An 18,983-nucleotide genomic window follows, 5' to 3' on the forward strand; every position below is an offset into this window, starting at 1 on the left:
TGAGCCACCCAGGCGCCCCATAATGTATGTTTTATGCTTAGGAAATATGAAATCAGGGCGCCTGGGTGGCTCAGTGGTGGGGTGTCTGCCTTCGGCTCAGGTCACTATCCCAGAGTCCTGGGGTCGAGGCCCACATCGGGCTCCCTGCTCCACTAGAAGCTTCCTTCTCCCTCTCCCACTCCCCCTGTTTGTGTTCCTTCTCTCACTATGTCTCTGTCAAATAAATAAAAAATCTTTAAAAAAAAAAAGAAATTTGGAATCAATCTTCTCTATACCTGAGTGTGTATATACATAACAATGCCTATGTTTACATAAACTAAAAACAATGAAACTTGCTAGGGTCACCAGGCTATAAGTGTTCTAAAAGGTTTCTTTTTTTTTTTCCAAGGATTTTATTTATTCATTTAACAGACAGAGATCACAAATAGGCAGAGGCAAGCAGGGTGGGGGGCAGGCTCCCCACTGAGCAGAGAGAGCCCGATGCGGGGCTCGATCCCAGGACCCTGGGATCATGACCCGAGCTGAAGGCAGAGGCTTTAACCCACGGAGCCACCCAGGCGCCCCTTCTAAAAGGTTTCTATGTGAAATAATCATCATTCTGATGATTATTTGCACATACTTTACAGAACAGTCTACCACACTATAACATTCAGTGATTAAGTGTAAGTCTCTTGGGAATGCTCCCCGGACAGAGAAGAGAGGGTCCCCACATCAGTTTGCAAGCCCCCGAGTGGGGCTGCTCACCTCGTCACACGCACGGCCAGAGGCCAGCTGGGGGACTCTGGTAGCATCCCTGGGCTTTGAACACCTTCCAGTTCTGCGCCAGGAGCCACCTGCTGGCCTTGCTCCCCAGCGTGACTGGGTCATGTGTCTGCCGGCCGCCCTGGGAGCAGAGAGCCGGTGGTGCCCGGCTCCGTGGGCAGATCACTCATGTTCGCTGTTCCTGAAATTTGGCTGTTCTGAGGCTTACTCTGTAACTACGTACACCTGGTGCCCTTCTACTTAGCGACAGTGTGGGAACCCCTCGTCCTGAGAAGCTGGGAAACTGGAAGGTTGTGACTCAGAACACATTCGCCAGCGTGATGTGAATACAGTAAGATGCTTTTAATTTTGTCGCAAGCTTAACCATTTCTCCCTAAAACCTTGGGCTCGCGGCTTCAGTTTCCGTTTAGGGACAGTGTAGCCTCCCTGCCTCGCTGGGAGACTGTTAGCCGGTCAGGGCGCTCTGCAAGAGCCTCTCACTCCGCCTCGGGCCTAGCGGGTCTGCGCGTGTTTGGAGAAGAATTGTCAAAACAGTGGGAATCCCAGAGCACACCTTGAAAAGCGCTCCCACGTGCTCTAGGTTAGGACCATTTGGTGCTAATACACGTGACACGTTAGAGCGCTTCCCGATGCTTCACGTCGGACGGCCCGTGTGACGCAGGTGGCACCAGTGGACCCTGGTGATGGAGGGCAAGCCTCCCAGCCGGGTGTCGGAGTCCGCCTTTTGAGAGCCACTGAACAGCCGCCGCGCGGTGCGGCTCGGAAGTGAGTCGGCTCCTTCCCCAGCCGTCGCGATCGGACTCGCGGTCCCACGAGGGAAAGGCCTGTGCTGCCGGACGCCAGCACGCGCTCGTGTGTTTGCTGGCAGAGGGTAGAGAACACGGAGCAGTTCGCAGCGTGGGTGAGGCGAAGCTTGATTGTAATTAGAGTGAGAAGTGTGTTAATGTGACCTCGTTGAAGAAGGCTGCACCCTCTCACTGAAGAATGCTAACGGAAGGGGCGCCTGGGGGGCTCCGTCATTAAGCGTCTGCCTTCAGCTCAGGTCATGATCCCGGGGTCCTGGGATCGAGCCTCATGCCAGGCTCCCTGCTCAGTGGAGAACCTGCTTCTCCCTCTCCAGCTCCCCTGTGGCTTGCATTATCTCTGTCTGTAATAAATGAATAAAATCTTGAAAAAAAAGGAAAAGCAGCCAGCGTCCTGCGGTCCCCAGTCGCAGGGACAGCCTTAGGGTTCTGGGCAACAGACGGCTGCTGAGCTGTGCCCTGCTTTCAGGGGCCAGTAGGAAAGCTGGTGGGGGCATCAGTAGCACTGCTTGACCAGAGCCCGTCGCTGCCGTCTGTCTTCTGGGGGCGTCAGCTCCAGAGTCGCCCAGGGACCCGGCCTCTAAGAGCCCTTGAGCCGGCGTTTGCCTGAGCAGAGCGAGCGTGCTCCAGTGGCCGCTGCCGCGGTGGCCGGGCAGGATGCGCCACGGCTGAGGTCCAGGACAGCAGCCCCTGAGCACGGGAGAGGCAGGTGTGGTCTGGGGACCGAGCGGGGCCCTGCGCCGCTGTGACACCTGCCTGTGTTCCAGGCACGAGGAGCTGGACCGTCTGGCCAGGGAGAGGGACGCGGCGCTGGCGGCTGCGAAGGGCACCCACGCGGAGCAGCTGCAGGCGCTGGAGGCCCGGGCCCGGGAGCTGCAGGCCCGCTGTGAGGCCCTCGAGCTGCAGCTGCGCCGGGCCGAGTGGAGGCAGGGGGACACGCTGAGGGAGAAGGACGCCGCCCTGGACAGGTGAGTGCGCGCGGGAGGGCCCGGCGGCTGATGGCGCCCACCACGGCCCGGGAGGGTTTGGTCTCTGGTCCTTCTCCTTCGGCCGCCTTCTCCGTGTCTCGTCTTCAGACTGCGCCGTGTGTGCGTGTGTGTGCACGTAGGCGGTTGTGGTACAGGGTGCAGCGTGTGACATTCACCATCTTGCCCGTTTAAAGTGCACAGTTGGCTGCATCGTACGGCCGCCAAATGTCCCTTCCCGTTCCCCTCCCCCACCTCCTGGGACCCACCGTCCACGCTGTCTCCAGGACGTTGATGATTCTCGGTCCCTCGTCTGGGTGGGATCCTGCAGTGTCTGTCCTTCGGCGACTGGCGTATTCCACTGGCCGTCGCGCCTCCTGGGTCCACCGGTGCTGGGCGGGTGACAGGGCGTCCTTCCTGTCCCTGGCTGCCTGGCTGGACCGCACTGTCTGTACCCATTCGTCTGTCAGTGGACACTTGGGTTGTTTCCGCCTCGTGGCTGTCGTAAACAGTGTTGCCGCGAGCGTGGGGGTGCGGGTGCCTGTTCACTGGGGTGCGGGGGACACCCGGAAGGTGGATTGTTGGATCGTATGGTAAATCTGCGTTTCACTTTTTTTTAAGATTTTATTTATTTATTTGTCCGAAACTGTGAGAGTAAAGCGGGAGGAGGAGAGGGAGAGGGAGAAGCAGGCTCCACGCTGAGCCCCTGATGTGGGGCTCAATCCCAGGACCCTGAGTCCAGGATCTGAGCTGAAGGCAGAGGCTCAACTGACAGAGCCCCCGGGTACCCCTATGTTTAACTTTCTGAGGAGCTGCCAGACTTGTTTTCACAACGAATGCACTGTTTTGCACAAGGATTCCGATTTCTCCACCAACCAGTTTCTTTTTTTTTAACTTTATTTTTCTATTTAAATTCAATTAATTTACACCGAGTGAACTGTTAGTTGCAGGGACAGAGGTCAGTGACGCATCGGCTGCTCACGACGCACGGTGCTCGTCACATCCCGTGTCCCCCTCGGTGCCCGTCACCCAGTGCCCCCGGCCCCCCAGCCACCCTCGGTCTGTTTCCAGTGGGTAAAGGTCTCTTACGGTTTGTCTTCCCCTGATTTTTTCTTGTTTTGTTTTTCCGTCCCTTCCCCTCGGCTGCTCTGTCTCGTTTCTCGAACTCCTCGTATCAGTAAGGTCGTGTGGTAACTGTCTTTCTCTGACTGACTGACTTCGCTCAGCCTAACAGCCTCTCGTTCCATCTGCGTCTTTGCAAAAAGCAGGATTTCAGGGGGTTTGATGGCTGCGTAGTAGTCCACTGGTTTGTTCTTCTTGATGGCTGCGTAGTATTCCACTGTTATCTTTCCCCCTCCTCTTCCTCCTCCTCCTTCTTTTTAAAGATTTTATTTATTTATTTGACAGACAGAGATCACAAGCAGGCAAAGGCAGGCAGAGAGAGAGGGAGAAGCAGGCTTTCCGCTGAGCAAAGAGCCCAATGCGGGGCTCGATCCCAGGACCCTGGGGTCGTGACCTGAGCCAAAGGCAGAGGCTTTAACCCACTGAGCCATCCAGGTGCCCCTCCACTGGTTTCTTCTTAACCGGAATTTTCTTCCCAGCATCTCAGCCAGGCATGACTGTAAGCACACGGTGTACATGCAGGCCGACGGGCTCCATGGGCAGTGTCTGGGCAGGCGAGCTGGTGTGTAGAACCTCTGGGAACAGAACTGGGGATTGGACTCGTCTCTGGTACTTGGAGAAGCCGTGTTTACTGAAACTGTCTGATCAAGCCAGCTAAATCGGCCATTGGCCAGTGTTCACCGTGCCTAGAAACTGGCTTTTCCTGTCTGTTTGGGGAATGAGCTGGGCTGCGTTCTAGGGAGGGTGCTCTGCCCAGTTACGTCACCGTCGGGGAAGATGGTCCTTACAACTGTGCAGCACCGGGAAGCTAGCGTTCCTTCAGGAAGCTGTCCTTAGATTGGACACACGGTCGTGTTCGATCTGTTCCACACAAGCAGCAGTAGTTGGAGACGCAGAAGTGACACAGTCTGATGGGCACATGGGCTGCGAGGCTCTGCGTGGGCCCTTCTCGCGATGCCGGCCGCATCTGCAGGACCTCCTCATCTGAGGCCCTGGGCCGGCCTCCTTCCACCTGCTCTTTCCTTCCGACGTGTCTGTCCTTGTGTTCCTCACTGGTCCTCCGAGTGGCCTGGGACACTGGTGCTGCCTGGGGCCACCGTGCCCAGGACAGTCTGTGTCTTCTCCTACTAAGACATGTGCTGTTTGAAAACCAGTGACAGGAACACCCCATATTTTGATCTATTTCTTTGGGCGTATTTGTGATAATCTTCCTGAGGCCAGTAGGTCATGAATGCCACAGGAGAGGCTGTGGCCCCGAGAGGCTTTGTGAGAACCGTCTGTGTTCTCTGTCGCCGGGTCGCTTGCAACATAGTCATGACTGACCCACCCGTGGGGCCACAATGAAGGCCCAAAAAGAGAGGGGAGACTGTTTAAGCCAATCACATGTTGCATCAATAACAAGTAAGCAGAATAAGAACTAGTAATTTTTGCCTGAAAAAATGAATATGCAGATATTTTGCATTTTTGGGTGCTAAATTTTGAAGCTACATCTCACTTCAGACCAGCTCCTGGTGCCTGCGTGCCGCCTTACCTGGGTGTGTACTGAAGCTTCCAACTTCCTGCAGCCCTTCCTTTATTTTATTTTATTGTTTTTAAGGTTTTATTTTTTTGTTTGAGACAGACAGAGATCACAAGCAGGCAGAGAGGCAGGCAGAGGGAGGAGGAAGCAGGCTCCCTGCTGAGCAGAGAGCCCGATGCGGGACTCGATCCCAAGACCCCGAGATCATGACCTGAGCCGAAGGCAGCGTCTCAACCCACGGAGCCCCCCAGGCACCCCACTTGTGTAGCCCTTCCTGACGTTAGAGCAGGTACGAGGTCAGGGTGAGTTCGTATGCATCGTACCAGAAATAATCTGTTGAAAGCATATGAAGAAAAATGGTCTTTTTCCGGCGGCTAAGAGTCAAGCTGGAACTCTGTGTTGACAGACCTTCCTCGTCCTCTGAGACACCTGTGGTGCCTCAGGCAGCAGGGCTCCAAGACTGGACACTGCCCCCCAGGCTTGCTTTCCTCTGGAGGGGGCGGCCCAGTGCCTCTTCCTTGATGACTGGGCGGCAGACGGAGTGAACCCCAGGGGCCTCCGGTGCTGTCAGCACTACGACTTCCCTGGGCAGCAGCTCTAGGTGTCTACTCTAGGGTTTTTATTCTGGGGACATTATCCAAGTTTTGGGAATTCTGCCAGGTGGAGGAGGGGTTTCTGTACAAGCTCATGTCACTGTGGAATTTGCAAACATGTGTCCCGACGTAGAGGGCTGCGCGGGGCATGGCACCGGTGAGCGCAGCGGCACCACCCCTGGCTCACATCTGCCCTGCACGGCTGGCACGGACTTAGCGTGTCGTAGGAGGTCAGTGGGCAGCTGGGTCGGCGGGATGCGTGGGCAGGTGCTTCTGCTCGGGTAGGACCGTTTCCTCGTCTGGGTGAGGAAGGCCCCACCCTGACGGGGAGATGCTGGCGTGCAGACTTCCTCCGAGGGCGGCTGTGCGCGTTGGGGGCACCGGGGAAAAGAAAGCTCGAGCGAGCGCCACACCCGCATTCCTGCGGCCTCCCTTCTTTGTGCAGACTTCGGGAAGACACGTTGGCTCTAAGATCCGGCTGGGATGCCCAGATCGCTGAGCTGTCCAAGGAGATGATCTCCAAGGACCTCCAGATTCAGTCGCTGCAGGCAGAGGCCGTGGAACTCAAGGCACATCTGGCCAGATGTCAGCAGGACATTGGAAGGTGACTGTCCCCACAGCTTCCCCAAGGGGTCTTTCCACTGCGTGCCTCCTTTGGGCCCGGTGCCGTTCTGGCACTAGGGGAACAAAAGGGAACCAAATCCAGGCCCTGGCCTCATAGCCCACTGGGGGAGAAAGGCAGGAACCCGGAAGAAGGGGAACGTCGGGTCGTGAGGGGGGGCAAGGGGACGGGGTGACGGAGAGCGGCCGGAGAAGGCCGTGGGAATGGGCTCGGCTCTGTCGCGGGCACACGGCAGCGTTCCTGCTGCTCAGGCCTGGGGGGACAGTCGCTGCTTCCGGTTTCTGGGACGGCTGCTGCTGTCACCAGGCGGAGTGAATGCTTGAGTCAAGAACACACTTGCCTTCTTGGGCCACTGAAATGTCATGAGACACACTTGTTTCTGCCGTGCGGTCGGTGAGTCTTGACCGGCCTGTGCCTGTTCTGCTGCCCCCGCAGCCGAGACTGAGACCTGGCCCCAGCCGGCTGGCACCCCCTCCTCACGCCCCAGCCCCACAGCCTGCCCCCCCCCACATGCCATCTGGGGGCACCTCGCCTCCGGCTTCGCCGTGGGCTTGCTGCAGGTTTTCTGTGTTTCTGTGTCGGTTTGCGACTTCGAGTTTTTCGGGGGGTTTGCCCATTCCGTGTCGTTGCTGACCTCACGGGCCCGGAATGGCTCCTGGGGTCTGTCTCCCTGGGCGCGCAGCGTGTCGCTGCCGTCTCTGCTGTTCTGGGTCAGTCTCGCTGGAGATCGGTCGACTCTACAGATCTTTTCAGAGCGCTTCCCCGGTGTTCTCTGGGTTCTTACTCTCTCACTTTACCCCTTCTGCTTCGCTTGGCTTCCGCCGGATGTTCTTTTCACAGCTGATGACGGCAGTGCCTTGGCTCTGCTTGTCTGAGACACGTAAGCATTTCGTGCTGGGCGTGTCCTTCTGAACACTGCTTCGCTGTTGTCCACCAATTTTGATATGATTCGGTTAAAAATACTTCGTCATTTTCCTTGTGATTTCTTCCTCGGTCGGCGGCTGTTGAGAAATGTGTTGCTAGGTGTCCCGTCAGTTTGAGATTTCCAGATATCTTTCTGTTACTGATTCTAATTCACTTCTGCTGTGGACAGAGAACACATTCTGTGTCTGCTCCCGCCCCACGGGACCCACGTGCAGGGAGCACAGGCATCCCGGGACTTCGAGGTGACGGGGCAGCGCTGTGGCACTCCCTGCCACTCTACAGAGCTACGGGCTTCAGTGCACATTTAAAAATAAACAACCCGGCGGCACCTGGGGCTCAGCCGGTTGAGTGTCCGACTCTTGGTTTCCGCTCAGGTGGTGATGTCAGGGTCATGGGATCGAGCCCCACGTCAGGCCCTGTGCTCAGCGGGGAGTCTGCTCGAGATTCTCTCTCTCCCTCTGCCCCTTCACCGGCTTGTGTTTCTCTCTCTCTCAAAAATAAATAGATCTCCTAAAGAAATAAACAAGTGGGCTTTCACCACATTTGCGAAACCCTGTCCCGCTGCTCTGAGCTTTTGTGTCTGAGGATGCCCATCTCTGCCTTCTTATGTCGGCGCTGATTTTGCTGGGTTAGAATGCCACATTCCAAATCGCTTTCCCCTGGGTTTTTAAAAATATTTTATTTATGTGTTTGACAGAGAGAGACCGCAAGGGCACCAGCAGGGGGAGCCGCGGCAGAGGGAGGAGCAGGGTCCCCGCTGATCAGGGAGCCTGACTTGGGGATCGATCCCAGGACCCCGGGATCATGACCTGAGCCGAGGGCAGACGCCTGACTGAGTGACCCAGGCGCCCCTTCCGCCAGATCTGGAACCCGTTGTGTGTTGCTCTGTTGCTGCTCTGGAACAAATCACTGCTAATTAGTGGCTTGAACAATACCCACTTACTGTCTCGGTGTCTGTGGTCAGGAGTCTGGCTCGGCTTAGCTGTGTCCCCGGCACAGGGTCTTGTGAGGCTGGGGCCACGACGTCAGCCAGGCCGCCCCTTCCTCCCAGACTCTTCAGGCTGGCGGGGGGTCCTTCCCAGTGGCCCTGAGCCCCAGAGGTGTCTGCAGGGCCGGACACTGTGGCTTCTCGGGGTGGTGTGAAACTCCCTCCCGTGGGCAAGGCGGAGCCTTGCGTGGCCTCATCTGGTCAGGGGCACGCCCATCCCACCGTGCACACCCCCGCCACCCTTGGGGGGAGGCCGTCCAGAGCCACCACCACGCATTGCCCCCACGTGGCCGACGAGAGGCCTGGGACCCGTGTGGCCCGCACTCTGTCTCCCCGAGGCTTCTCATCCGGGCCAGCGCTGTGCGCGGCGTCTATGCGTGCGCCTCCGTAGGCCCCGGATGAGCACTTGGCGAGCCCGTCTGGTCCGAGGACACGTGTCTCCCCGGGTTGTGCTGGGGTTTCTCCTTTGCTTGCTCGGCTCTGACCTCCCTGGACCTGCTCTGAGATGGGCATCGGTCCATCTCTCTGTCCCGGCGGCTCCAAGCTCTCCGGCCGTCACTCCGAAACCTTCTCACGTTTCTCTGCTGGAACCACTTCTCCTCTGTTCCCCAAGTTTGTTGGCTTTCTTCCTTCTCTTTTTCCAGACGGGTTCTTGTGTTTCTTGAGTTTGGTCTTCCATGGTGCTGGCTTCCTTGGAGCTGGGGTTCTTGCTGGCTGCTCCTGTCTGAACCCAAGCCTGCCCTCCACGTCCACGCTGCAGGGACCCCTCCCGGCTGCGCGTCCCCCCCCCCCCCCGGCATGCTGAGTGTCTGCACGTGCCTGGGAATGGGCCAGCCTGGGGGTCCCAACCGCAGTGTGTGGCGCCCTCCCCCCGCCCGCCACCTTTGCTTCACGTGCAAGACACTAACCTCCCTGCTCGTCCTGTCCCCGAGGTACAAGCAGCAGCTGTCCGCCGCGGAGGAGAGGCAGCGGGGCCTGGAGCGGGAGAAGGCGCAGCTAGCGCTGGACTGGCGGCAGCGCTGTGACGTGGTGGAGAGGGACCACTACCGCCAGGCTGAGGACCTGATTCGGGCCTTGAGCGAGGCGCGGGATCAGGTCTGCGTCCCCAGGCTCGTCCGTTGTCGTCGTGCACTGGGAGGGCCTGGGAGCGCCCCGTGGCTCCTGGATGAGGGCTCTGGGCTGTCACACGTTGTTGTTGGGATTGGGAGATGCCGAGTCTCACCGAGCAGCGTGCCGTGTAACGATGATTAGAGTAGCCGGAGGTGTCCCTGTCCTGCCCACAGCCTTTGAGGGCCTTTGGTTCTTACTGCACGAGCTGTTCCCCTAAATGGTGCTGGGAGGGTCCCTGGCTCCTGTGTGCTGGGAGGCCACACCGGAGTCTGGGGCGGCCCTCAGCCGGCCCGTGCGCCGCGTGGTCCTGGGCCCGGGGGCTGCTCGCTCGGGCGCCTGCTCTCTGCTCCCCGGGAAGGACCTGAGAGTCTGCTGCTGCTTTGTAACCCTCCCAGCGGGCACTGAGTCCCACGTCTCTCCCCAGGCCGCTGCGAAGCTCCAGGAGACGGAGCGGACACTGCGTGACCAGGAGGGGGCGCTCAAGGCCTTGACGCTGGAGAGAGACCAGGCCGTGCAGGCATTGAGGACACGCGGCCTCCTTCCCGAGAAGGAGGTGCAGGTCAGTGCCCCCGCCGTCCTCCCAGAGCGCCCCCAGGAACACAGCAGCCTGCTTGAGCCTTCCCTCGGGGGTGGCCGTGGGAGAACAGGGCCACACAGACCCCCAACGGGAGGTCGGTCTTCTCAGCCCTATTCCTTTCCTGTGTCTGTCGGCGCCACGAGGCCAATCCTAGCACCTGAAAGAGCTGAGGTGACCCTGTGCTCAGACACTGCTGTGAATCTTTAGTTCTCGAAATCTCAAAGAGCCCCACATTCGAACATCCTGCCATACAGACGGGTAGTGTAACATTGCTGCTGTGGCCTTCTCTGGGGAGCTGTTGTGGGGGTCGCTGTGTGCCGTGATCCCATCCGCAGGGATGGCCTGGGTACCCCCCTGCAGCAGGTCTGCCCGAGGACTTGGTGTCCTGGCCCTTGGGTCCTCCGATGCTGAGGCCAGTGCCGTGGCCCAAGACGCGGAGACCCTTTGGAACAGTTTGGAAGGAGCAGGCGGGGTTCCGAGGTCCGTGGCCAGAGGGCCAGGGGCAGTGTGAGGCCAGGGGAGCGAGAGCAGGAGGGGCAGGCAGAAGACTCCCCGGGCCGTGAACGGCTCCTGTGTGACACACGGTGAAGCACAGATCTTCAGTGCACACAGCTCAGTGTGTTTGCCATGAACGTGCCCATGGGACCCAGCCCTCCGACAAGAAACAGAGCATTTCCATCATGCTGGAAAGGTCCCCACGCCCCTTCCCATTGGTCCCTATCCCCACCTCAAAGGCAGCAGCTGCTCAGACTTCTGGCTCGTCATAGGGACCCAGGTGGGCAAGGTTTCCTCCAAGACGATGCCGTGGCCACGTGTCCATAGGTCAGCTCCTAAGCAGTGTTAAGATATTTGTAATTTGGGGCGCCCGGCACGCTCAGTCTGTAGAGCCTGTGACTTTTGATCTGGGGTCGTGAGTTTGAGCCCCGCGTTGGGTGTAGAGCTCACTAAAACACACATACACGTTCCTAACTTGTCCCAGCCTGTGTATGCACCCCAGGACCTCGGCTGCTTCCGTCAGGAGTTTTACGTCCCAGCTCAGACCCAGAGCTGACATTTGATGACCCTCTCTTGGTCGCGCATGAGAATCGTCAGCACCCAGGACGCTGACCCGGCACTGTCTGGACAGCCAGGCGGGAGCCACAGCCTCAAGGAGGACATGGTCCACGAGCGTGGGGGCTCCTTCGACCTCAGCTGCGCAAGGCAGCAGGAAGGCTCACAGGGAGGGACCGGCGGGTGGCAGGGACACGCACCAGAGTGTCCCTCGGTGATACGGCCACATTACTGGCCGCAGGGCCGGGTCGCTTCCTCGCTTGGAAAGCCATGAGGAGAGCTTCCTGTCCCGGTGGTGTTGTCAGCTTCGGGGCTGGCGTGGAGGACGTGCCGTGCCGTCACCCGTCCGGAGGGAGGGCCCGCGTGCAGCCAGCGGCCCTCTTGGAACTGAAGCCTGTGGCTCTCAGGAAGCACTGAACTAAGGGCCTAGACTTTACCCCAGAGACACGTGTCTCCACACGTGGTGTCTGAGCCACCGATACACAGCCGTGGCCGTGTTCTCCGCACAAAGAGGTTCTCACTGATGGACAGTCCCCCAGAGCCTGGCCGCGACCGGGAGAGGCCCGCGGGCTGAATGCTGGCCCCGAAGGAACAGGTTCCGGTCCGAACGGCCGGCTCTTCAGGGTGCGACCTTACTTGGAAATAGGGTCTTGGTGGATGTGACCAGCTCAGAGGAGGTCACTCGGAGCAGGGTGGGTCCTGATCCAGTGTGACTGGCGTCTTTATGGAAAGCACAGCATGTGCAAGGCAGGGACGCAGGGAGAAGGCCAGGTGTGGACGGAGGCAGACACGGGAGTGACGTGGCCCCAGACCGAGGGACGCCGAGGAGGGTGGGTCCTCACTAAGCCAGGCTGGAGGAGGCGGGAAGGGTTCCAGCCAGAGTCCCCGAGGGAGCGTCTGCTTCCAGCCTGAGGCACGTCCCCCACAGCCAGCCACACGGGAAGCCCCAGCCCAACACGTGTCTCCCCACAAGGCCCCCGCGGGAAGCCAGCAGGGGAAGCGGCTTCCAGGGCAGAGCCAGGGGGTCTGTCAGACACTGACCTCCTGCTCCCAGGGCCCACGTGTCCAGGACTCTGACCTCTGTCCCTCTAGGAAAAGTCACCCAGCTGTTCAGGTGGGGGGTCTTCCCAGCAGCCTCTTCCCTACGGTCTGATGTCAGCCTGGTGGGGGCTGCACTCAGGCACGGGCACCACGGCTGCGGGCCGGCTCACCCCGGCGTCCCCGTCAGCCAGGCTGTCGGTCCGTCCTCGCTGGCAGCGGTTCACGCTTGTTGCAGAGGGGAAGGCGGCCCCTGCAGCCTCTGGCTGTGCCCTCTGGGGCCGGCGCTCACCCTGTGGTTAGTGGCTGAAGCAGGCGGGACGCGGAGCGTCTGTGAGCTGACCTGAAAGTCACGAAGCTGCTCCTGTCCCTCCAGCCATGCTGAGAAAACACTGCACCCCGGTCCCCGAACGCACACGTCTCTGCGTCCCTGCGGGGGGCCTGGCCATGGGGCCCGGAGCCAAGACGAGTGGGCAGAGCGGGCCACACCGCAAGGCCAGCTGCAGGCACAAGCTGGCGTGCCCCGTGGTCCGAGGCGTGTGCTTAGAGTCAGGCCTGGGGCTGGGGGATGCCGTGCGCGTGTGTGGCAGACGCAGGCGGTCTGCCGCGGGTCGGCCTGCTCCGGGGAGTCGTAACTGTTAGCAGGTTCACAGTGTGGCTGCCCGACTGACGCAGCGGGGCCCGCGGCAAACACCGGGGGGAGCAGCGGGCGGGTGTGTCAGCAGGCGGTGCAGAGGGAGGCGAGCCCGCGCCATCCCTGCCGTGCCGAGGACGCAGCGGCGTCTTCCTTCCACAGGTACCAAGTTAACATGCACGGAGCCTGAGCGGGAACCACATCAGTCCCCCAGCGGGCCGTCACAGTACAGGGTGCAGGGAACACACAGCCTGTGCCACGGAGGCTTGGTCGCCACGCCAAGTCACAGACGAGACCGGGGCTCCCGGAGCAGCCTGTGCTGCCATTCCGTCCTACAGACGAGGAAGCCAAGACCCTGCGAGGGTGGCGCCAGCCCTGCAGGCGGCAGATAGAGCCTCTGGGCAGGGCCAGGCTGGCAGCAGGTCCCCGTTCTCCTGTGGGGTCTGCAGGAGCAGCTGTGAGATTTTGTGGGAGATGTTCTGACGGGCACAGGACAGGTTGGGGGTTTGCACAGAAACAGGCCACCCTTCCAGTCTGCTGGGTCCATGGCGAGGAGTGGGTAAGGGAGCCGGGGCCAGAAGGCAGAGCCGCTGCGGAGTGGAGCCAGTGGGGCTGTGACCGGGAGGGGAAGCTGGGGTCTGTGTTCGGTAGGAAAAGAGCTTCCTTCTGGAAGCAGTGATGTGCGGCCACGGCGAGGGTGCAGCGATGTCGGTTTGCCGGCGTGGCCTCTGGAAGCAGGCGGGCCCAGCTCTCACCTCGCGCCGCTCCCGTTTGGCCCGGAGCAGACCGGCTCTTGCAGCTTCCGTGGCGCTTTTGTGGGAAATGAACGAGTGGCCAGAGCCTGGCGCGGGGGCAGGTTGAGCATGTGGGGGCCGCGTGGAGACAGCGCGGCAGCTGGGTCGGACCCACTAACTCGAGCGTCTGTTCCTTCGTCTGTGCGACGCGTCCCCTTCGCAGGGCATGGGCTGGGGCCCGGCGGCATGGTGGCCGAGGACACGGAGTCCCCCGGTGGGACCTTCCGGGCACTGCGCTGCGGTGCTCCGTTGCCTCCCCTGCGGGTCTTGTACGTGTCGCTGTGCGCGGATCGCTTTCACAGAGGTCGGGTTGTGCCCCAGAGCCTTGGGTCCTTTTTCCACTTCTGTGACTTGTGTGTCTCCCGTCACTGTGATTCTTCGGTTCACGATGTAAATGGTTGTGGCCCTTCTCTTCCCCGCGGCCGCTGACCGTTCGCTGCCGTCCTAGGGCTGCCCGGCCGTGCACTTGGCAGCAGCCCCTTCGCTCGGGCGGCCGTGTGCCGCAGGACCCGGCAAGCCGTGGGTGGCCGTGTGCTCACGCTCACCGGTCCGTCCTGCCGCGTCCGGGCTGCGCTCACGCCGTCCTCTCGGGGAATTTCTTATGTCAAACAATGTGTTTCTCATCCCTGCAGATGCCCTTTTCGGGCTATCGTCCGTACCTCTTCCTGCTCGGGGCCTGTTTTCCTTCAGCCCTGCAGTGTGGTCGTGGTCACAGCTGCGCCCCCGCGGTTCGGCCCGTGCCGGCGTGTGTCAGCGCCTCATTCTCTTTTGTGGCTAGTGCTGCTTCATTGTGTCACGTTCTTTGTCACTTCATCCCCTGGGGGACATTCGTGTTGGCACGTTCGGCTCCTGGGAGAAGCGCCGTGAGCACGCATGCACGAGGTGTCGGGTGGACGTCTGTCTTCGGGGGAGTCGTGGGTCGGGAGGCAGCTCCGTGTTTGCCCCTTTGAGGAGCCGCCAGACTGCCTTGCATGGCGAAGCAGCGTCCCATGCCCGCGAGCAGCCTTTGCAGCGGGCGACGGCCCCGTGCCATCTGCCTCGTCGCAGGCACGTTCTGGCCGGTCTTTCCACGCCAGCCGCCCCAGCGGGTGCAGGGCAGCTTTGGGACTGAGAAGAAAGAGTCCCCAGGTTTGTCAGGAAAAGCTGCCTTTGGCGAACAGCGGTCCCGTTGTCGCGACGACTGGAGGGTCAGCATCATCAGCTGGGGCGGGGGGTCCTCACGGCCGGGACTGCAGGCGCGGAGGGAGGCAGGGGTGCACACAGCGGCCCCGGACGGGCCGCGAGCCGCGGGTTTCTTCAGCCGCTGTAAGCATTCTTTGCCTTGACAGGTGCTCCTCGGGCAGCAGGAAGAAGAAATAAGGGCAAGTTTTCCGTCCAGTGAGATGCAGAGGCTCCAGGAGCAGAACACAAGCTTACGAAGGGCTGTTGCGGAGATGAGGAAAGAAATGGAGGCTCTGAGTGACCACGTTCCTCCTCCTGCCCCGTCGGGGGCTCGGGCCGCTGACACAGAGCAGCCCCGTCCAAGCCCAGAGGCAGCAGCTGAGGTGCCTGGTGAGCAAGGACGAGGGCAGCAGGAGGACAGGGGAGGGGAGGGCAGGGGACACGGGTCTCCACTGGGTCCAAGATGGGCTTCACGCGGAGTCTCACAAACGAGCGTCCGCTTTAGAGCAGGACGTCCGAGAATGACAGCAGCATTTCCGTCCATGCTTCTGTGCACGACAGCAACGTTTTACTGCGGAAGGGGAAGGCTCTGTACTTGGCGCTTATCGCCGGGACTCCGCTGGCATGGGGAGCTGGTTGGGCACCGTGTTCGGGGGGCGGGCATCAGGGCTGGGGGCACCAGGCCTCTCCTCAGGGTGTCCTGTGCTGTAGCCAAGCTGGGCTGTGCCCCATGCGCGTCAGGAAGCCCAGGAGCGGCTGTGAGCGGAGGGCACAGCTCCACCAGCGGGCGACACGCTGTTCTCCCGCGCATGAAGGCTCATGGCAGGGACGCTGAGGGTCTGCTGGGCTGTGGGGCCCTCCTCAGTGAGCACCCAGGCCGGGGGCCCTGGTGGGGGACAGGCTGGGAGACGGCAGCACCAGCCTGAGTGGGCCTCTGCCCTGGGGATGGTGGAGGGATGTGTACACGTGCGTGTCTATGTGTTTCCTGGGTCTTTGGGGGCAGATCACATTACGGTCCTTGAAACAGAAATACGGAATCTAAAGCATAAATTCAAAGCCTTGGAAGAACAACTAGAAGACGTGTTCGACCCTTCAAAGACGTCCCCCTCTTACGCTGACTTTCAACCCAGCGTCCACACCTCGGCCCACGTCCCCGGTAAGAGTCCTTGTCCTGTCCTGTCGCAGGCTCTGGCCCAGTAACACTGCCTTTGTTTTAATTGATATACAAACCCTACAGAAAGTCACCAAATGCAAATGCACAGGTCAGGAGTGACCACAGACTGCAGGTCCCCTGTCCTGACCCTCAGGAGTCCCCGGGTCAGGCCATTCTCGAGGGGTTTACTCCCGTTCACCACTCTGTGTGGCCGCTTCCCTGCCCCCCACCCCCACTCTGACACCAGCCGGGCTGGGGCGCTGGCCGGGTGCAGGGCCCGCCTGGGGGGACTAGGGGGCTGGACGCAGGCCAGGCAGTTCGAGGGTTTACACGAGGAGAAGGGAGGGGGCCGGGCTCTTCCTCCAGGTCGTCCGGTCTCCGCTCGGGAACTGGCTCCCCAGAGCTGGTCTCTTTTGTTTCTTTTTCTTACATTGCTTTCCCTGGCTGGCATCCCCGGTATGATGTTGATGACAGCTGGCTTTCTTCCTGATCCCCAAGAAAAATTTTCAGCATTTCTCCTAAATATTTTGTAAGGATTTGGGGGGAACAGGGTCAGAGCAAGGAAGTTCCTTTCTCTTCCTGTTATAAGGCAGATCTTTGTTTTTTATCGTGATTCTGTCAATTTTCCTTAGTGTGTTTTGAAGCCTTGTCATTGGACGTGTGGGATTGCCGTGGTCGTGACGGGGTCAGACCCTTCGGTGGTCCTGGAATGTTCCTTTCTCCCTGCCCCGGGGTCCGCTCCGTGAGCTGTTGGTCACTAGCCCAGCCTCCCCCTGGTGGGCGTCTGCTTGGCATATCTTCAGGACCCTTTCCCCTTGTGACCCGCCTCCCCCACCTGAGGCGACTCTTGCAGGCAGCGCACAGGTGGGTCAGTTTCTGACGCCTACACTGCCGACGCCTCTGACCGACCCGTGTCCACCGGCCACCCTGGCCCTCGTGTGGGGTGTGAGCAGCGGCTTCCTTCCTGCTCTCTGTCCCCCCGCGACTTCTGTTCATGGGTCGCCCACGCAGGCCGTGGCTGCAGGACCACGGCCAGCTCCCGTCCCTGCGGGGCAGCCTCCGGCGGAAGGCAGAGGTCAGGCCCCGCAGCACAAAACCCACCTCTCCCACGTGGGGAACCGCGGCAGGCAGTGTTCTCGGCTCTGCTTGGAGCTGTCCGGTGGGACCTGAAACACTCGGGGAAAGCCAGAGGCTGGGAGGTTCACCCGGACGCCTGCCCTCAGCACGTGTCCCTCCTGAGGCCCATGTTCCAGGCTCCGTGTGATCCAGGTCTGCTGCTGCCGAGTCTTCTGGCTTCCCATCGTCTGAGAAGGGAGTTTCTTGCTGGTGTGAGAAGAGGAGCTCCCAGCCCTCCCAGCCGGGGTGCCGTGTCCCTCCGAGAGGGCCCGGCCATCCGAGCCCCTGTCCCCGACCAGCCCCATGCCGCGTCTGTCGCTCCGGGGGGATTCCTGATGGTGGTGTGTCTGGGCTTACCCGTTTGGCGTTGAATCTGAAGGTTATTGTCTTTGCCAGGCTTGGGGAGTTTTCAACCGTGACTTGGGCACGTTTCCTCTACTCCCTGCTCTTTTTCCCTCTGGGATCTGAGGACGGAAGCGCCAGCTTGTCGTCCCGTGGCTCTGGGACTTTCGTCCATCTGTTTCCTCTGTGTCTCAGACGGGTGATTTCTCTGTCTGTCTTCCAGCTCGCAGGCCCGGGGTCCCCTCCGAGCTGCTCTGGAGCCCTTTGGGCGCACTTTTATTTCAGTGTCAGTTCTAAGATTGCATTTGGTTTTTCTTTCTCTTTTATTCCTCTGCTGAAAGTTCTTTTTTTCCATTGTTTTGAGAATGTATCAGCTTGTTTTAAGTCCCTTGTTCCCTATTCCTCGTGGTGGAATTCCTTAACTCTGTGCACTGATTCCCTGGTCCACGTGGCTCTGACATCTGTCCTGTCAGTTGGGCTTGTCCTGGTTGTCCGTGCGATGAGTGACCCTGGACTGTGACAGGCGTGTACCAAGCAGGCACTCTGAAAGCCTGACCGCTCTTCTGCTCTTGCTGGGGCACGACGCACATCCATGTCCTGGTCCGTCTCTTGGGCTGCATCTGAAAGGTCACTTGGTCACCAGAGCCTTTGCGATGACGCTGTCCCCCTCTGCCCGAGGCCACTGGTCCTCGCAGAGCTCCGCTCGCAACACATTGGCTGCGTCTACGCTGCCTGGTTTCCACAGGGGCCCCCCCAGAGACTTAGTGCACAGAGTTAAGGAATTCCTTTCTCCGCCCCACCCCCCTGAACTCTCCCCACATGCTCTTCCCGGGAGGGTCCACATGGTTGGTGCACGGGAGCCTCTGCCTTCCTTTCCAGGCGCTCCCGCTGCAGGGAGCAGGCCTGGCCTTTCTTGGTCTAAGCTCCCTGGTCTTTCTGGGCTGTGGCTGCTTCAGGATCAGAGCCAGGAAATACAGGAAGAAAAAAGACATGGAGCCCAGCGTGGAGTGTCCCCAGAGCCCCGGCCCTCGCCTGCTGGGCCTGCCCTCACGGTCGCTCGAGGCTTTAGCTGCACCGAAGGAGAGGGACGGGGCACACACGCGCCATCTTGTTCGGAGCGGTGAGCGCACCTTGGCTTCTGAATGTTGGAATAAACTCCACATGTGATTTATTCTTTTACTGATGTTTTGCTGAGAATTAGTACAATTATGTTTGTGAGTGACTTTGGCCTTGTACCCTTTCTTTCTCATGATGCCCATTGTCAGGTTTTAGGACCACGAGACTGGCCTCAGATGTGTTGGGAGATGTTCCCTATTTCTCTGTTTTCTGAAAAACTTTGTGTTAGACTTATGTTAATTTTTCATGAACCAGTTAATAGAATTCAATTCTGAGCCCTTTTGGGTTTAGGATTTTCCTCATGAGAAGGATTTAAAGTATTATTTCACTCTTTCTTACATAAAGGATGATCCACATTTTCTTTTTTGTGTCACTTTTTGATATTATATTTTACTAGAAAATTGTCCATTTCATCTAAATTTTCAAAAATTACTTAGTATTGTCCTATGAGTTTTATTTTATTTTTAACTTACTTATTTGAGAGAGAGAGGGAGAGAGCACGAGAGCAGGGGGAGAGGCAGGAGGAGAAGCAGGCTCCCCACTGAGCAGGGAGCCCCTCAAACCCCAGGACCCTGGGATCATGACCGAGCTGAA

At 59.6% G+C, this 18,983-nt stretch overlaps 1 protein-coding gene across 7 annotated transcripts in view; it reads left to right on the top strand.

The window, feature by feature from the left end:
• Nucleotides 1-18,983, top strand: part of CCDC57 (coiled-coil domain containing 57) — a 90,265-nt gene that overhangs the window by 18,893 nt on the left and 52,389 nt on the right. For all 7 annotated transcript variants that reach the window (XR_006384488.1, XM_044247171.1, XM_044247176.1 and 4 more), the window contains 6 exons: nt 2,333-2,533; nt 6,210-6,368; nt 9,231-9,393; nt 9,833-9,967; nt 14,830-15,052; nt 15,666-15,818. Coding sequence is in view for 6 of the 7 variants with exons in the window: in XM_044247171.1 (XP_044103106.1) it covers nt 2,333-2,533; nt 6,210-6,368; nt 9,231-9,393; nt 9,833-9,967; nt 14,830-15,052; nt 15,666-15,818 (1,034 nt within the window). In the remaining variant the exon portion in view is untranslated. The remainder of the gene's footprint in view (nt 1-2,332; nt 2,534-6,209; nt 6,369-9,230; nt 9,394-9,832; nt 9,968-14,829; nt 15,053-15,665; nt 15,819-18,983) is intronic.

The sequence above is a fragment of the Neovison vison genome, chromosome 5 (assembly GCF_020171115.1).
Source record: "Neovison vison isolate M4711 chromosome 5, ASM_NN_V1, whole genome shotgun sequence".
NCBI lineage: Eukaryota > Metazoa > Chordata > Mammalia > Carnivora > Mustelidae > Neogale > Neogale vison.